This window comes from Rhinopithecus bieti, unplaced genomic scaffold (assembly GCF_001698545.2).
Source record: "Rhinopithecus bieti isolate Rb0 unplaced genomic scaffold, ASM169854v2 scaffold_13261, whole genome shotgun sequence".
Classification (NCBI taxonomy): domain Eukaryota; kingdom Metazoa; phylum Chordata; class Mammalia; order Primates; family Cercopithecidae; genus Rhinopithecus; species Rhinopithecus bieti.
Window position 1 is genome coordinate 861,209 of NW_016807494.1, and position 19,019 is coordinate 880,227.

The 19,019-nt window shown below is 35.2% G+C and overlaps 1 protein-coding gene across 1 annotated transcript in view; it reads right to left on the bottom strand.

Annotated features, from left to right (window-relative positions):
• CDC42BPA (CDC42 binding protein kinase alpha) overlaps positions 1 to 19,019 on the bottom strand; it is a 333,136-nt gene that overhangs the window by 111,626 nt on the left and 202,491 nt on the right. The window contains exons 13-15 of the mRNA XM_017882327.1: positions 13,523 to 13,765; positions 13,163 to 13,273; positions 4,990 to 5,237 (exon numbers count right to left, since the gene is read on the bottom strand). Of these exons, the coding sequence (XP_017737816.1) occupies positions 4,990 to 5,237; positions 13,163 to 13,273; positions 13,523 to 13,765 (602 nt within the window). The remainder of the gene's footprint in view (positions 1 to 4,989; positions 5,238 to 13,162; positions 13,274 to 13,522; positions 13,766 to 19,019) is intronic.

Below are 19,019 nucleotides of genomic sequence, written 5' to 3' on the forward strand. Positions count from 1 at the left end.
ATACATATGTAACAAACCTGCACGTTATGCACATGTACCCTAGAACTTAATTAAAAAAAAAAAGTGTAATCTTAAAAATCTCCTACATAACATTATTGAAGATAAATTATAATTTAAATGACAAATTCAAGGAAAATAAACTAACCTCCATCTCCAAGCAAATGTGTCACTTCACTATTATCTATAGACAGATGTTAAATTTAGTTATGTTTAGGAAGCTTTCCTAACACAGAAGATCTTTTTCCTGTTTCCTGTTAGCATTAAACAAGCTTTAAGTCTCTTCCATATTAAAAATAAACAAATTCTCCCCATAGCCTGTGTTACAATTCATTTCCCAAATCCTTGTCTTCCCATTCACTGGTAAGCATCCTGAAACAGTTTCTGTAACCACTTTTTCATGGTTTAGTTGCTCTCCACCACACCAAAATCTGGCTTCGGCCTCCACCATCTCAAGAAAACAGCTCTCTCAAAACTCAACACTGGCCTGACTGTGATTACATCCAACCGGCTGGCCACTTTTGACAGTGTTGTCCACTCTTGCCCTCTTGACATGCTGTCTGGCTTTGACTTCAGGGATCCCATGCTCTACTAGTTTTTAGTCTACATTCCTGGCTTCTTTTCAGTTGCCTTTGTGACTCTTCTACCCTTCCTGTAAATACCAATGCTCCTCAGTATTCTGTCTTGGGTGCTGTCTCTTCCCTCTCTACACATGCTGCCTGAGGTATCTCATCAATGACACTAGTTGGTTTTATTTATGTATTCAGCTGATTATCTCTGAATCCACATTTGAAGCTTTTGTGGCCTTCAAACTGCTGACTTGACATCTCCACAAAGACATCCTCCAAGCACTGCAAGTTCAATATGCCCAACTCAACAAGAGAGCTCAACACAGACAAATTCCCATCAATATACTCTACTTTCTCTTCTGATAGGTTAAAAAAACAAAACAAAACAGATTGAGTAAGGCCCATCCCTTCATTATGAACATCCTGAAGTACGCAAGTACTTTTCTCCAGTACTTTCCTCTTCTCCTCTCTCCTCCAATCATCTATGAGACAATTTCTATCAGATTACAATCATGCTGTTATTTCTTCCATCTTAAAAAGAAAACCACACACAGAAAAACAAAGAGCAAAATATCTTCTCTGAGATAATTTCTCCTCTAGCTATTACCTGAGTTCACTGCTTGTTTGTGTGATAACTCCAAGTAACAATAGTTTTACTTCTATGTTCTGTCTCCAACTGCTCTCCTTCCAGTCTCTTTTAATCCTACTGTAGGGTCTTTGCCTTTGCTTTTCCACTAAAATTGTTCTTATCAAAGTGACCAATGACCTTCATATTGCTAAACTCAAATGCCATTATTTAGTCCTTATCTCACTTGATTCAGAACTCATTTTATTTGACATGCTGACAGACTTTATGTGCTTTCTTCACTTGGTTTCTGCTGTTACAGTAGGCAGTCAGGCAGATGTAAGCAGGACAGGAGGGACCCCCTGCCCCCACACCCCCAACCAGGAATGGCCACATCAGGTGATGGCCAGGTGGTTGTTAAACTGTCTCTAAAATAATAGTTGATCACACCTGGTGCCAGGAAAAGGCAGTCTCCCACTAGACAGAAATGCCTGAAACGTGATCAGCAGCTTCCCAATAAGATTCAGGAGTTAGGCAAGTGGGCTCGAGCATACACACTAAGAGAAAAAATGGTGGGGTTTAACTGGTGGCATATGATCTTCTTCTAGGAGCACTAGACTAGCAAGGGAAGAATGCCTCAAGTGAGCACGTGTACAACTTCAGTAAACACACTGTGCATGCAGCCCCTCCCAAGTGCTGGCAGGTCACTGTGCATGTGGACAGCCCACCCCAAGGGAAGAATCAGAGAAGGGATGCAACTCCACAGAAGCATGCCAAGTCAAAGGTTAAACCACGCACTTGAATCTCTCAAGTCACCCACTTGGCACAATTCCAAGTGTTCTTTGCTTCCTTTTATTCCTGTTCTAAAGCTTTTTAACAAATTTCACTCCTACTCTAAAACTTGCCTTGGTCTCTCCCTCTGTCTTATGCCCCTTGGTCTAATTCTTTATTCTGAGGAGGCAAGAACTGAGGTTGTTGCAAACTCGTATGGATTTGCCGCTGCCAACATGAGGACACTAAATTTGCCTGTTATTCTCCTGTCATTCTCACTGCCCTTTCTCTATCCACTTCGCTGGTTCCTCCTCATCTCTCGACTTCTAAAAATTGGAGTACCCAAAGGCTCAGTGCTAGGAAATTTTTTTCTATCTGTACCCATTCACTAAGTGTTTTCATATAGTCTCAGAGCTTTAAATGCCATGGAAGTGATAATATTCTCAGGATTTTACCTCCCTCCCCCAAATCCAGGCTGGTCTATACATCAGCCTATTTGACATCTCCAACTGAATGTCTAATAAGCATCTCAATTGTAACTGTTTAAAATGAGCTCTTTCTGTTTATGAAAGAGTCTTGTTGGGGGAAAAATGTGCCCTTGATAATACTCCCAATCCAAAACTTGCCTCTCCTGTAGTCGTCCTTTCTAGTAATATATTCTTCCAACCACTTGGACCAAAAACCTTAGTATCATTCTTGAGTCTTCCTTTTTCTCCCTCATATCATATCTAGTCCACCAATACACTGCTATCTTTACCTTTAAAGATCATTAAAATTCAAACCCTTCTTATCCCTTTTGCCATTACCCTAGGCCAAAGCCACTGTCATCTTCTGCTTGGATTACTTCAGTCGTCTTCTAAGTGGTCTCACTGCTTTTGCTCTTACCTAATTCAGACTACTCTTAACCTATTATTCAGAGTGATCCTGTTAAAACACAAATCAGTCGTCGCTTTTCTGCTCAGAATTCTACTATAGTCATGTAATGCATAATGACATTTTGATCAACTATGGACTGCCATTAGTCCATAATGTATTAGTCCATAACTGTGTAAATTTTTCAACTTTATTATAATCTTATGGGAACACTATGTGGTGCTGAAAAATTCCTATTACCTAGTGATACTGTAACTGTCTTAAAGTACTAACATAAAGCATTACTCATGTGTATGTGGTGACGTCGGTGTAAACAAACCTGTGCTGCTGGCAGTGTAAAAGTATAGCACATACAATTACGTATAGTACATAATACTTAATAATAAATGACTATGTTACTGGTTTATATATTTACTATATTATACTTCTTATCGTTAGACTATACATCTTCTACTTAATATATATTTTTTTAAAGTTAACTGTAAAACAGCCTCAGGCAGGTCCTTCAGGAAGTATTCCTGAAGAAGGCATTGTTGTCATAGGAAATGACAATTCCATGTGTGTAACTGTCCCTGAAGACCTTGTAGTTGTGACTGACCCAGAGCAACTTCCAGTCCTATAAGCTTCATTTATGATAAGTGCCTTATATAGGTGTACCCTTTTTAAAAAAAAAATCTTGTATATAATCACATCACAATACCTTTCCCAGAAAATATCCCTGGTGTTAAGCGATGCATGACTGTAATTCCCTGCAATAGTTTTACTCAGAATAAGAAACTATGCATCCACTAAATATGACTTTCAAGGCTTTACATGATGTGGCCCCTGTTGCCTCTCTCACTTGCCTCTACTATTCTTCTCCCTTTATTCTACTTGAGGCACACTGGCCTCCTCACTATTTTGTAAAAAAACTTACTCTTCTCCATGTAGAATGCTCTTCTCATACATCTGTATAAATACCTTTTCTTTAGTCTTTAACTGAGAAATCAATCACCTTCTCAGTATCGTTTTCCCTGGCCATCCTGTATTTATATAATTTGATCCTCCCCTGAATGCTTCATAGACCCTACTCCCTGTTAATTTTTTGTTCTTAGCATTTATCATTATCTGATATATTCTATGTTTTACTTATAGAAAGTTCTATGGGACAGGAATTTTTTTTCATTGTTATTGTCTTTTTGTACCAGTCCCTACAACAGTGTGTCACACATGGTAGGTTAAAAAATATTGCTGAATGAATAAATGCAACAAACTGAATAAACTCGGGCTTCCAATATAAGATGAGAATGACAGTAACATATATTCAGTTTCCTGAAATCCAGAAAGCTGAGTGTAACTGACAATTTCTCCTGCTCTCTCATTTCTCACAGCTGCTTATTATGTTCTCCAGGTTCTATCTTCTCAGTAGATGGAATGCATCCACTTCTCTCCATCTTCACTGTCACCACCTGAGGCCCACACCTCATCTCTCCAAGCTGGATTCCTACCTTCAGACTGCTCCTCCCACTTCACTCTCCACACAGTAGCAAGAGTGGTCATTCAAAAATGTAAATATAATCATGTCACCTTCCTTCAATGGCCTGAGGATAATGTGCAAATGCCTTGTACTCTGTTATGACTTTGCGTCTATTTTACTTTCCAGCTTTATTTCTCACCACTCCCATCTATTTATGTTTCAGTCATAGTAAACATCTTTCATTTTCTGAAGGTGGCAAGTCCCCCTTTTCCTTTAGATCTTAGCACATCCTCCCTGGACACTCCTCCCTAGCTACTTCTTTCTCACTAATTATATCTCAGCTTCGAAGTTTATCGTTTTTTTTTTTTTTTCTTTTTCTTTCCTGGTAGAGATATGGTATTACTACGTTGCCTAGGCTGGGCTTGAACTTCTGGGCTCAAGTAAGCCTCCTGCCTCAGCCTCTTAAGTAGCTCAGATTACAGGTATGTGTGTGTGTGCCATCATGCCGAGCTAGAAGTAATTTTGTTCAGAAAGCCTAGATGTACCAAAGTTATCTTTTGTGCCTTCCCTATATGTGCTCCTATACTTAACATTCCATCCGCTTTTCTATCATGCTACATTATAATTTTCTATTTGCCAATCCTGATTTTGGTCTTCTTTAGGTCTAAGATATATTTATTGTTTATGTATCTCCAATACTTGACACAAAACAGGTACTCAATAAGTATTTACTATATAGTAAATAATGTGATTCTTACCTTTCTCTCCTGGTTTTTTCCAATTTGTCTTTTAAAATCATAATTTCTTTGTTGAGAGCAAGTTGCTGACCTTCTGAATCATGCAGTTCTTTCTTAAGATTTTTTATTTCATTTGCATGTATTCCTTCTCTTTTAGATAATTCTTCTTCATAAAAGACACTTTTCTTTTCCAAATCAGTCTTTAGTTTGGTTATCTCTTGCTGATGTTCTATGCTGCATATTCCTGGTGAGTAACTAATTTGTTTTTGCTATAGAAGTAATAACTAAAGATTAGTGCATCTACAAGAATAACAAAATATTAAATAACTTCTTTCTGTAATATAAATGAGTATTCATATAACTGCATTTTTTGTACATCCTAACAAAAATAAAATTCTATATTAAGTCTACTAACTTTTTGTCTTCTATATATTGTAAATATTTTCCTCAGTTTACATTCCTTAATAGTCTTTGTTGCTACTTTTAAAAAGTTTTCTTCACACACAGATTACATATTTAGTCAAATTTTTAGCTGGGACTTACATGATTTCTTGCTTTACATTTAAATTTCTAATTTATTTAGAATTATTGTTGGTATATGGAGTAAGAGAAAAATCTAACTGCATCCTAAATCTGTTGAGGAACTGATAAAAAGTTTTAAGGACATCTGTGTCTTAAAAAAATTAAAATCGACAAAGGAATGGTAGAATAGAATGTACAAAAATAAAGACAGAAACCTTTTGCAACAGTCCTGTGAGAAATGGCAGAGGTCTAAACTAACATCTCCTTCATATCTACACTAGAAAAAAAAAGACAGGTCTCTTCACTTTCAGATACGATTAAGGAGAAGAAATTGGGTTGAAGTCTACCTTTTTAGAAATAAGGCTGAAATATTCTCTCAGTAATAAGAAAGAAAAGAAAATGTAAAGTCCAAAGATTCTTCCAGGTACTGCCTAAAGGGTAAACAGAAAACTGATACAGACTACAGATTATGACTGTAAGATTTCCTAAGCTTTGTAATTTTCCAAAGGTCATTAATTTGTTATATCTTATCTGTCTCCCCAGTTGCAATAAAACTTTTAAAACTAAAAGAACCTATGCACTTAAGTTTAGGGACAACAAAGAATCAAGATCTGGAGGTCAGTGTATTTTTTTTTGAAGTCAGTCATAAGGGCAATAAAACTGGTAAGCGTAGTTGACTTAAAGTAGAAGGAAAAATACCCTGACTCCTTCATATTTGAAGTATATAATTTAAAAAGAGCAAAGGAAGTGATGTGGGCCAGAGAAATAGCCCTGGCGTGTCCACTGAAATATTAACCATTTATCGAAAAAAATATTTTCATGTGCCAGATCCAGATTGTCCAATGGTTTATTAGGCAGCCTAACATGCAAAAAGTCTGCTTAACTTAAGAAGAACCAGAGCAAGGCAGATTCTTGCTCTTAAGCATCGCTACGAAAATGATATTAACCCATCTGTAAAAAAGAAAAACCTACCAAGAAATAATAGGTTTTACTGCAGGCACTGAAGATAATTTAATGTCAGCAAACTTATTAATAACTGTGTCATAAAATGAATTATTTTAATAGATTAAATTTTAAAATCCAAATAATCTCAGAATGTACCCCTACCCAATAGCATTTTATAAAATCCAGTAATAATTCCAAATACTACCCTAAGTCCCACAATAAAACCATCACATAAAAAAAAACAGTAATTATTTTAATTTAAAAGTATCCATTTTGAGCTATCCAAATACTATTTATGGTGAGCCTTTAGAGATACATTGAGTAAATTCAGAAACATCAACAAAAAGGATGTCTTCCATTATCACTCTTATGTAACATTCATTTCAGACCAACATGTAAAATAGTCTCTCTCACCAACATGTAAAGTAGTTAAAAATACGAATATTGTGAAGAAAATAACATCTTTATTATTTCTATTTAATTGTTCACATAGAAAATACAAATAAATCTAGTGAAATGTGTTAGAATTGAGAATTGAGTAAAGCAATAGCATACGATAAACACAAATCAATACTTCCAGATATTAAAATAAGCAATAAACAACAAAAATTTCATTGTTAACGGAAGAGTAACAGTGAGAAATTTCTGATTTATACGAAAAAAACCTAGAAGTGTTGAAACAAACTATTTAAAAGGGAAGATTAAATGGACATGTATTCAATATTTTTCATGTTATCTTCCACATAATTCTAATTAAAAGTTCTTTATAAACGTGGGGATAGAAGGGCACGGAGACATGTTTCTACTCCGTGGATAAGAATAAACTGGTAAAAATGTCAAAGAAAATACCAAGGGGTGAGTGGGAAAATACACTTTTCAAATATTAAAACATACTATAACTCTTTACTAAAGTATCACTGTGACAGATCTGCTCCCCGAAATAATTTAATTCAATATATGAGACATCTTCAGGCACTAGGTAAGGCAATGATTAATAAATGAAATTGGAATCACCAGCTAGCAATAAAATAACAAAAATGAATCTCATGTCATACCATTTAGCAAAACAAACTCCAAACAGATTAAACAGTTATTTTTAGACCCAACAAACATCCAAAAGAAAGCAGAATTAAATACTTATCAAAACTCTGAGAGGAGGACAAGCCAAACTTTGAAGCGACAGAAGAAACACTGAGAAAAACCAACAAATCTTCTACAATTTTAAAAAGAAACAAGATCAAAATTAAGGGATACATGATAAATTGGTTACATGGTTGCTGAAAATACTTTAAAAAGTAAAATTTTTACTGTGCAGAGAGTTTTATGTATATGATAGTACCACATTATTTTGATTACTGTAACTTTGCAATAAGTTCTGAAGTATGAGTCCTCCAACTTTGTCCTTTTTTTTATGATAGTTTTGGCTGTCCAGGTCCTTTGCAATTCCATATGAATTTGAGGATCAGCTTTTTATTTCTGCAAAAAAGACTCTGAATTTTGATAGGGACTGAGTTGAAGCTGTACATAACTTTAGGTACTGCATCTTAACAATATTAAATTCCCCTAGTCATAAACATGAGATGTCTTTCAATTTATTTAGATTTTCTTTAATTCCTTTTGGCAATGTTTTGTCATTTTTAGTTGGTTAAATTTGTTTCAAGGTATTTTATTCTTTCAGATGCAATTGTTAAGTGGAATTGCTTTCTTAACATTCTTTGAAGATTGTTCATTGCTGGCTTATAGAAACACAACTGATTGCTGTGTGTTGATCTTGCAGCCTGCAACTTGGGTGGATTTATTTTAAGTTCAAGTCTCAAGTACCTTTCTTTTTGAGACAGGGTCTCACTCTGTCACCCAGGCTGGAGTGCAGTGGCCCGATCATGGCTCACTATAGTCTCGACCTCCAAAGTCTCAGGTGATCCTCCTGCCTTGGCCCCCGGAGTAGCTGGGACTACAGGTGCCTTCTCAAAAAAGAGTTTGAGAAGGATTGGTGTTAATTTTTCTTTAAGTGTTTGGTTCAATTCACCAGTGAAGTGGTGTGGTCCTGGACTCTTCTTTATCAGAAAGTTGCCCGTCTTTTTTTAATAAGCCGCTGGAATGGGGTTGTGGAGTGCGTGAGGGTCCGTCAGAAGGTTTTTGATTACTGATTCAATGTCTTTACTTGTTACAGGTCTGCGGAGATTTTCTATTTTGCCATGAGTCATACTGGGTTATTTGTCTCCTTCTAAGAATTTGTCCATTTCATCTAGTTATCTACTCTGTTGGCATACAGTTGTTCCTGTTATAATTCTTTCGTTTTCTGTTGGTCAGTAATAAAATTTTCCCTTATACTTCTGATTTTAGTTATTTGCAATATCTCTCCCTCTTTAGCTCTTTTTATTGGGAAGGGGTCAGTCTAATTAAAGGTTTGCCAATTTTGTTGACTTCTAACCAACTAACTTTTGATTTTATTGATTCTATTATTTTCTAGTCTTTATTTTATTTAGCTGTGCCCTAATCTTTATTATTTCATTCCTTCTGCTATCTTTGGATTCAGTTTGCTCTTCTTTTTCTAGTACCTTAAGGTATAAAGTTAGGTTACTGATTTTTACTTTCTTCCCTTTTAGTCCTTCCTTTTAATACAGGCATTTATAGCTATAAATTTCTCTCTTCAGCACTGCCTTTATGGCATCCTGTAAGTTCTGGTGCATTGTATTTTCATTTTCATTCATGTATTTTCTAATTTCCCTGGTGATTTATTCTTTGACTTATGGTTGCTTAAGAGTGTGTTCACTAATTTCCACATATTTTTGAACATTCCAGGTTTTTTCTTTTCCTGTAATTGATTTCTAGCTCCATTCCACTGTGGTTGGAGATGATACCTTATATGACTTCAATCTTCTTCCATTTGCTAAGATGTTTTTTGGCCTGACGTATGGTCTATCCTGGAGAATCTGCCATGTGTACTTTAAAATAATGTACATTTTGCTGTTGTTGGGTGAAAAGTTCTATACATGGTTGTCCCTCAGTATCCATAGGGCATTGGTTCCAGGACCCCACTTGAATACCTAAAATCCATGGATGCTCAAGTCTCATATATAAAATGGTACAGTGCTTGCATACAACCTACACACATCCTCCCATAAACTTTAAATCACCTCTAGATTTCAGTCACATATTGCTAAATGACAGGGATATGTTCTGAGAAATGCATCTCATTAGCTGATTTTGTCCTTGTGTGAACATAAATTGTACTTCCACAAACCGAGATGGCACAGTCTACTATACACCTAGGCTATAGGGTATAGCCTGTTGCTCCCAGGTTACAATCCTGTACAGTATGGTACTGTCCTGAATACCGCACGGAACTGTAACACAATAGTAAACACTTGTGTCTCTAAATATAGAAAAGATACAGTAAAAATGTGATATAAAAGATCAAAAATGGTATGTTGCATATAAATATGGCACAAAAGTATGGTATAAAAATAAAAACTAGTATGTCATGTAAAGTATTATAAACGGAGCTTACAGGACTGGAAGTTGGCATGGATGAGTTAGTGACTGGTGAGTGAATGCGAAGGCCTAGGACATTACTGTACACTACTGGAGACCTGATAAACACTTTATACTTAGGCTACACTATTTTTAAAATTTTATTTATCCAATAATAAACTTAGCTTACTATACCTTTATAAGCTATTTCCTATTTTAAAACTTTCTGAACTCTTCTGTAGTAGCACTTAAAACACAAACACATTGTACAGATGTACAAAAATGTACCTTTTTCTTTTTTTTGAGACAGAGTCTCACTCTTGTCACCCAGGCTGGAGTGCAGTGGCACAATCTCAGCTTACTGCAATCTCCACCTCCCAGGTCCAGGCAATGCTCATGCCTCAGCTACCAGAGTAGCTGGGATTACAGGAGTGCACCACCATGCTCAGTTTATTTTTGTATTTTTAGTAGAGACACAGTTTCACCATGTTGGCCAGGCTGGTCTCGAACTCTTGGCCTTAAGTGATCCACCTACCTCAGCCTCCCAAAGTGCTGGGATTACAGGCGTGAGCCACCGCACCCAGCTATCTTTCTTTATATCCATTTTCTATAAGTTTTTTTATTTGTAAAATTTTTGTTTTACTTTTGAAATGTTTTTGTTAAAAATTAAGACACCAACAAACACATTAATATAGGGTTTACACAGGTTCAAGATCATCAAGACATTACTAGGTGACAGGAATTTTTCCAACTCCGTTATAATCTTTAGGGATCATTGTAGTATATGCAGTCTGTGGCTGATTAAAAAGTCACGATCTGTACTTACAATACCTAATGTGATATAAATGCCATATAAGCAGTTTTTACCTTTGGAATAATGACAAGAAAAATCATCTGTACATGTTCAGTACAAATGCACCCATCTAATTTTCTTCCTCCAAATATTTTTGATCCATGGTTGGTTGAATCCACGAATATAGAACTCATGGATATGAAGGGCTGACTCTGTATCTGTTAGGTCTAGTTGGTTATAGTGGTGTTCATGACCTCAATATCCTTATTGATCTTGTGTGTATATGTTCTATTCATTATTGGAAGTGAGATATTGAAGTCTTTAACTCTTTTTGTAGGGCTATTTCTCTCTTTAAGTCTGTCAAAAGTATTCTCAATGAAGTGAAGATTCCTACTATCTTTAAAACAGCCAAAATATGTTTTAACCCTTTACTATGTGCCAGGTTCTGGCCTATACATGTTAAATGCATTAACTACTAAGTTACTAGGTAGGTGTTATATTATTTCAAATTTATAGATGACACAGAGATGTGTTTGGCAAGTAGGTAAACATGATACAGTTTCCAATGCAGTAATGTTTATTGTAGAAAAAAATAAAAAGTAAACTATTAGATAAAATATGTGAATGAAAGTTAGAAAACCTGGGTTTATATTGTACTCTATCACTTATGACTATAAAATATTTAACTCTTCTGAGCCTCAATTTTCTCAAATAAAAATAATGCCTAAGATTTCTTCTAGTTTGTACTTTATTATTCTTACCACCCAAAGCTCCTAGAATAGTGCTGGAAACAAAGCAGGCCCTGACTGAAAAGTATCTGCGATGGTGATGTAATTACTTCTATATACTAATCCTGCTCTAGAGGTACAGATGTATATAGAATACACATCTCTACTTCATAAAGCTAACCAGGACTATGAATTCATGATGAACTAAAACAAACTCCCAAAACAAAAACAAGAATAAAATCAAGAGTTTATATTTCCATTTATAGCAAAGGAATTTGACTTGCAACCACTGAAATTCAATTGTCAGAGAAAAAGTAAGTTCTGACTAATTCTACCACATGATTCATTCATTAACTTAACAGGTTTATTAAACAAGTATTAAATATCTGGTCCTTTGCCAGGGCCAAATTAACAATATACCTGTCTGTATTTTCAATAAGCTAGGTCACAGTTTAGTTGGAAATATACAGATTTGCAAATAAATAATTACAATAAGAGCTAAGCTACAGGTATTAACAGAATTCCAAGAAGCAGTACAGGAGTATGTAGATTTTAAGTAGTATGATTCTTACATTTATGGATAATTGGACAGTAGACTAAGCATGGTCCTAAAAGAAGTAGGTGAAATGGGGCCTGACAGGTATAGCAGAGGAAACAGGATGGAAAAAGTTTGGAGTCAAAAAAGATAAAAGGCAGATACCACATTCAGACTATTATTTAGTATGGTAAAAATATCACGTCAATTTGATCTTAATTCACTCATTGTAATATACATGATACCATTACTACACTAACAGTTACTGAACACTTATAACGTGTCAGCTTACAAATGTATGTATGCACTCTTGACATGAAATAGTTTTAGAGATGAGAAAATTAAAGTATAATGAGGTTAATTGTTGTTATGTTTTGTTTAAGACAGAGTTTCACTCTTGTTGCCCAGGCTGGAGTGCAATGGTGCAATCTAGGCTCACTGCAACCTCCACCTCCCAGGTTCAAGCAATTCTTCTGCCTTGGCCTCCTGAGTACTGGGATTACAGGCGTGTGCCACCACGCCTGGCTAATTTTGTATTTTTAGTAGAGATGGGGTTTCGCCATGTTGGTCAGGCTGGTCTCAAACTCCTGACCTTAGGTGATCCGCCCATCCCGGCCTCCCAAAGTGCTGGGATTACACACATAAGCCACTGTGCCCAGCCCCATAACGTTCTGTCCAATGTTACATGTTACACAGCTAGTAACTGGTGAAGCAAGAAGTTAAGAATAGGTAGTCTGACTCCAGAACGGCTCAAGGATTTCCCTTGCAAAGCACCTTCTGCTGAGATGTTTTCAACTATGCCCATTATCATCTTATCCTAACAAACACAAGTGTCTGCAAAGCTACCCCTGAGCTTCTCCTGAGTCGTTTATAAGATATAGAGAGGTTCTGAATATCTAACCATGACTCCCATGCAGATTACCAGTACATCTTGGGTAGGCAGGCAGTCCTTCATAAACATTCTAACTTCTTCCTGATAGCTTCATGTTTCCCACTAAACATAGTCCTCCATTTTCTTCAGTATAATTAAGAAATCAGTGTCAGCTTCCTACTGGTAAGAATGAGAATTATGAATACTAGGTTTGAAGAATGACTAGTTTTCACTGCACACTGAATATAGTGTATAAGCTAACAATCCTAACAAGTCTAAAGAGAAGAAAATTAATTAAGCTTCATAAATGTGAAGTCAAAAGATACCTTCAGTCCCTCCAATTCATTTTCCAGTTGCTTAGAATAGTGCTCACTCTGTTCACGTAGTTTCCTGTCTTTAGATGCTTCAGCAGCTAGAGCTTCTGTATGAACTTCCAGCTTTAAAACAGAATCAAAAAAGCAGATTTCATGATTATAATCTTTTTCCAAACAAAACATTTATCCCAATGAGAATTTACCTTGTAACAGGAAGATAATTCAAATGTTTAAATCCATATTAAATAATATTAACAAACTATAAAATAACTTTAAAATATTAAATAAAAAATTATATATGATATCACTAGTTTTAAAAAGTAGCTTTAATCACTATCCCATGGGCACTACAAAATTTGCCTGACTACTAACCTCTTTTTTGGCTCTTTCTGTTCTGCGCAGTTCTTGCCTTAAGCTTTCAACTTTTTGCATCACCAGGTCCACCTCTTCTTCCTTATCTCGGACATGGCGAGCAAGTTTCTGTTTTTGAGTGTGCAATTCTGTTAGCCGCTCATTGATCTCCATGAATTCCTGCATGGCCAGTTTCCTCTGACAGTGTGCGTCTTTCAGCTCTTTGGATTGGTTTTTTAATCGCTCACTAGCCTGGACTAGTTCCTACAGTTTTGTAAAAAGAATATAAGTTACCAATTCTGCAACCTAGAGACCAAATTTGGCCATCAGAATAGCTATTATTAAGTCAAGAAGAGCCAAAATTATTCACCTTAGGACAAATTAAAATAAATAAACTACTTCTGAACAGCATGGTGTCCTGACATAAATAAACTACTTCTTAATGGAATGGTGTCCTGATATGGTCTCAATTCCTTATGCTAATACAGTAAATGCATGGGAGCTGCTAATTTAACCTTATAGTACCTCAATTTCCACAAATGAGGAAAAAGTTTAGGAATAAACGATATGATGGTCAAAATAAATATTTGTAAAATTTGATAAATATTTGTAGGTTGTTTTCATAAAAAACAAGCAATGCCCTTGACATAGAGGCTACACCTCAAGCCAGAAGCAACGAGACAGAAACTAAACCGGAGACTCCCTAATTGAAGAGAGAAACTTAGAGGAGAGCTAAAGTGGACTCAGGGCAGTACCACTACCTGCCTCCTAGCAAAAGGAAATGCAGATTTTCTTTGGGGGAAAGAACTGCAATGAAATCTGAATTTTTCACATATTGAGAACAAACAAGAATGAGCTCACAACCACAGATTCCAAATTACTCAAAGAACAAAGCACCACAATCAAATAACAAAAACAATAAAAATAAACATCAAAGGTATCTTGGTATTAAAATCATTAGATATCAACACAAAATTGCTACATATGAAATGTTTAAAGGAATAAAAGATGAAATAATAAAAATGAAAAAATGACAAAAGGCTATTAAAAATGACCAAGCAGATTTATAGAAGAACTGTATGGAACATTTAGAAACAGAAAACGTAAGGTTGGCCTAGTTGCTCTCATCTATAATCCCAGCACTTTGGGAGGCTGACGCAGGAGGACTGCTTGAGCCAAGGAGTTCAAGAGCAGCCTAGGCGACATTGTGAGACCTCATCTCTACAAAAAATAACAATGCAAAAAAAAAAAAAGGCCAGGTATGGTGGTGTGCACCTATAGTTCTAGCTACTGCGGTGGGAAGATGACTTCAGCTTGGGAGGCTGAGGCTGCAGTGAAGTGAGATCACTCAAGTTGCACTCTAGCTTGGGCAATACAGTGAGACTCCATCTCAAAAAAAAAAAAAGAAAGAAAAAATACAAATCTTAAAATTAAAGACATGCATCCATCACTGTACAAAAAGTTAACATTTTTATAGTATAATCTTATATACACACTTGTACAGTAAACAAAAGATACAGCTAAAATACTGGCCAATAACAACACAAAGAAAGTTATAAAGAGGTAATACAGGTTGAATATCCCTAATCCAAAAAATGTGAAATCCGAAATGTTTCAAAATCCAAAACAGTCTGAGTGCCAACATGATGTTCAAAGGAAATGCTCACTAGAGCATTTCAGATTTTGGATTTTCAGGTTAGAAATACTCAACTGGTATAATGCAAATATTCCAAAATCCAAATGCTGGTCCCAAGCATTTCAGATAAATAAGTGATACTCAATCTGCATTAGATCTCTAAAATCAGTTTTTTCTTCCTGAGATAAAACTTTGATGGTTCCTTTAGTGCAGATCTGATTATGGAAGCTCTGCCAGTTTTTGTTTATACGAAGCCTCAGACTTGAAAAGTAATTTTTTGGGTATATAATTTTAATTATCTTCTCGTATCTTTGAAAATATTTTACCCTGTTTCTGTTGCTGTTGTTACTTCTTCAGTGTATGTTCTTAGTCTAATTTTCCTCCTCCCGCCTTATTTGAGGATGGGGAATAGGTGATTTGTCTTTTTTTCCCCCTGATTTCTTTATGGTCTTTTATTTCTCTTTGGTATTACCAAAGAGTGTTGTTTTTTGAACACTTCTGGTTTGGGTTGTTAAAATTTTTTCTTGATTCATAAATGTAGAGCTTCCTCTAGTGATGACATTTTACTAGTAATCACCAGTTAAAGGCCATCTATTATATTGGATTAAGAAATGAAATCTTGACTTCAATAGAAAAAGTATTATTAAGGATAAGGAATGTCACTACATAATGATAAAATTCAATACACTAAGAAGAAATACTATCCCAAACTTTAGTGCATTCTATAAGATAGTCTCAAAATCATTAAAAGAAACTGTTAGAACTTCAGAGAAAATTGGTAAACATCACTATAATGAAAATTTTAATTTCTTAGTCATTAATAGATAAACCAAGTAGGCAAAAAAACAGTGAATATAAAGACGATCCTAAAAGCTCAATTAACAAGCTTCATGTACAGAAGTTTGCTCTCTAAATTGGAACACAAACTATTTTCAAGAACACATATTGAATGTTTTAAAAATGGAACAGGCCAGGCCACGAAGCAAGTCTCAGTAGATTTCAAAGAACAGATATCACGTAGAGCAAGTTCTGTCATGACACTGTAACTAAATTAGAAGTCAACAAAAAAAATAAAACTCCATACATTGAAAATTTTAAAAGATACTTAAAAATAACTCACTGGTACGTGAGAAAAAGAACTAATGCAATTCAACTCTTTCTATGAGACCAGTATAATCTGAATATCAAAAAAAAAAGAAAAGAAAGAGGAAAATAATAACACGCCAATCTCACTTATAAAAACAAACGTGAAAATCCTTTTTAAAAATAAGTAAATCAGTTCCAGTGATATAGAAAGTAGATATGCATGAAGTCTGGCACTAAACTTCTTGTGCTGAAAATCTAGCTCTACCACTATTTCTATGACCTTGAGCAAGTGAACTAATTTCTCTGTTCTTGGTCTCACCATTCATAAAATTAGAATAATAATGATATCACCTAACTCATGGGGCTGTGATGGAGATTAAATAATTTAACATATGTAAAGCTTTCACAACAGTGTTATTAGAACAGATATTTGCTACATAAATGTTATCTATACTATCACAGTATTATAAGAAATTTGGGCTTAACCCAGAAATATAACAGTGACTTAATATTAGAAAAAGTCGGCCAGGCGTCGTGGCTCAAGTCTGTAATCCCAGCACTTTGGGAGGCCGAGACGGGCGGATCACGAGGTCAGGAGATTGAGACCATCCTGGCTAACACAGTGAAACCCCGTCTCTTAAAAAAAAAAAAAAAAGAAAAAAAGAAAAAGAAAAAGTCTACAAATGTAGTGCACCACACCAACTTATTGAATGACAAGAATCACATAATCATATCAATAGAGCACAGAAGGGCACATTGAATAAAGTCAATACCCATTCTAAATAAAAAGCTATTAACAAAATAGGAATAGAAGGTAACTTCTTTAACCTGATAAAATTATTTATTAAAACAACAAACATTGTTAGTGAGAGGCAATTTCTTTAAAATTGGGGAACAAGATGGGGATGCCTGCTATTATCATTTCTAGTCAGCATTGTACTGAGGTTCTAGCTAATACAGTAAAACAAGGAAAGAAATGAAAGTCTTTTCTGTACGAAATTTTATGGAAGAACATTTTAAAAGAACTTTAAATATATGGAGCGATATGTTTACGAATAAAAGACTTTAGGAATACAGAGAAACTCTTATGTTTTGCAGTTTGTCCCTTCTGAACAAATTTTACCAAAACCTGGGCTAAATGAAAGTCTTAAAAAGTAACTTATAACTGATTTAGTAGTGAGAAAACTAAGATTTACCTTCTGGAGGTTATGTGTTTACATTTCAAGGCGGGGTGGCAGAGAGTAGGCGCCTAGACCAAGGGGGCTTCCTTTGATGGAGCAGAAGACTCTGGACTTATATTTACAGTGGAAATATTTATCTATATTCCAGAGGGTTAGAAAAAGAACCCAAGATCCTTCTCTTTAGATTTCCAAGGAACTCTCTCAGAAGAGGAGAAAGCAGGAAGCAGTTGCTTCTTTTCTCTATGTAAACACCTGGATAAATGTTTTCAAGGCTCCTCATTTACAATACAGATTCCTTCTGTGTAGGGTTTTATCCTGCCAGCTCTCAAGGTATTTCTCTTGAGGTAAGACTTAGCACAGAAGGGAGTCATGTAGTTATTCTTTGCTGTATGTAAGTAATAACAATCCATTCTATTCTGGAAATAATCTGTGTGTATATTCAGAAAAACAGTAATAAATATATATAGTAAGAACTTAAAAGACAATATTGTAATGATGTTAATTCTCTCTAAATTGATCTATAAATTCAATGCATTTTTTTCCCCTTGAGATAGGGTCTTGCTTGCTCTGTTGCTCAGGCTGGAGTGCAGTGACATGATCATGGCTCATTGCAGCCTCAATCTACCAGGCTCAAGTGAACTTCCTGCCTCAGCATCCTGAGTAGCTGAGATGACCGGCGTGCACCACCCAGCTAATTTTTTTTATTTTTTGTAGAGACTGGGTCTCATTCTGTTGTTGCCTAGGCTGGCCTCAAACTGCTGGACTCAAGTGATCCTCCTGCCTCGGCCTCTCAAAAGTGCCAGGATTACAAGCATGAGTCACGATGCCCAGCAGATTAAATGTAATTTTAATCAAAATTCCATCTTCACAGTTTTCAAAACGTAGTTGAGATACAGACTCTAAAATTTTAAAACTTTAAGATAAAATTTAGGAGAAATTTTAAAATCTCAGACTTTTAATATAAGACAGCAAATACACTAACCATAAAATATTGATAAATCTGGCCACAATAATCCTAAGAACATTTTTTAATAAAAGATTCCTAAAAGCAAAAGATAAGCCACTGAGAGATATTTGTAACACATATAACTCACAAAAGATTAGAATGTCCAAATATTTCCAAGAATTCTTATAACCAGTAAGAAAAAAGCAACCCAACAGAAAAATAAACAAAAGATATAAAGAAACATTTCACAAAAGAAATGTAAATGACAATAGACCCATGTGAAGATACTTGACCTCATTAGTAATTACAGAAATGTACATTAAGACCACAACCAAACATTTTCTAAAACCTAAAATCTCAATTTAGACTAGATTGGCCAAAAGTAATAAATCTGGTAATATGAACACAAACTCCTATACACTACTCGTGGAAATGGAAGTTGGTATACTAGAAAACAGTTTGGCATTATAAAAAATCAGAATATTTGCTAACCCAATCAAAAAATGGGCAAAGGACCTCAGTGGACATTTCTCTAAGAAGACATACAAATGGCCAATAGTTATATGAAAAAGTATTCAACATCACTAGTCATAAGATAAGTAAAAATCAAAACCATGATGAGCTGTCACTTCACAGCTATTGGAATGGCTTTTTTTTTTTTTTTTTTTT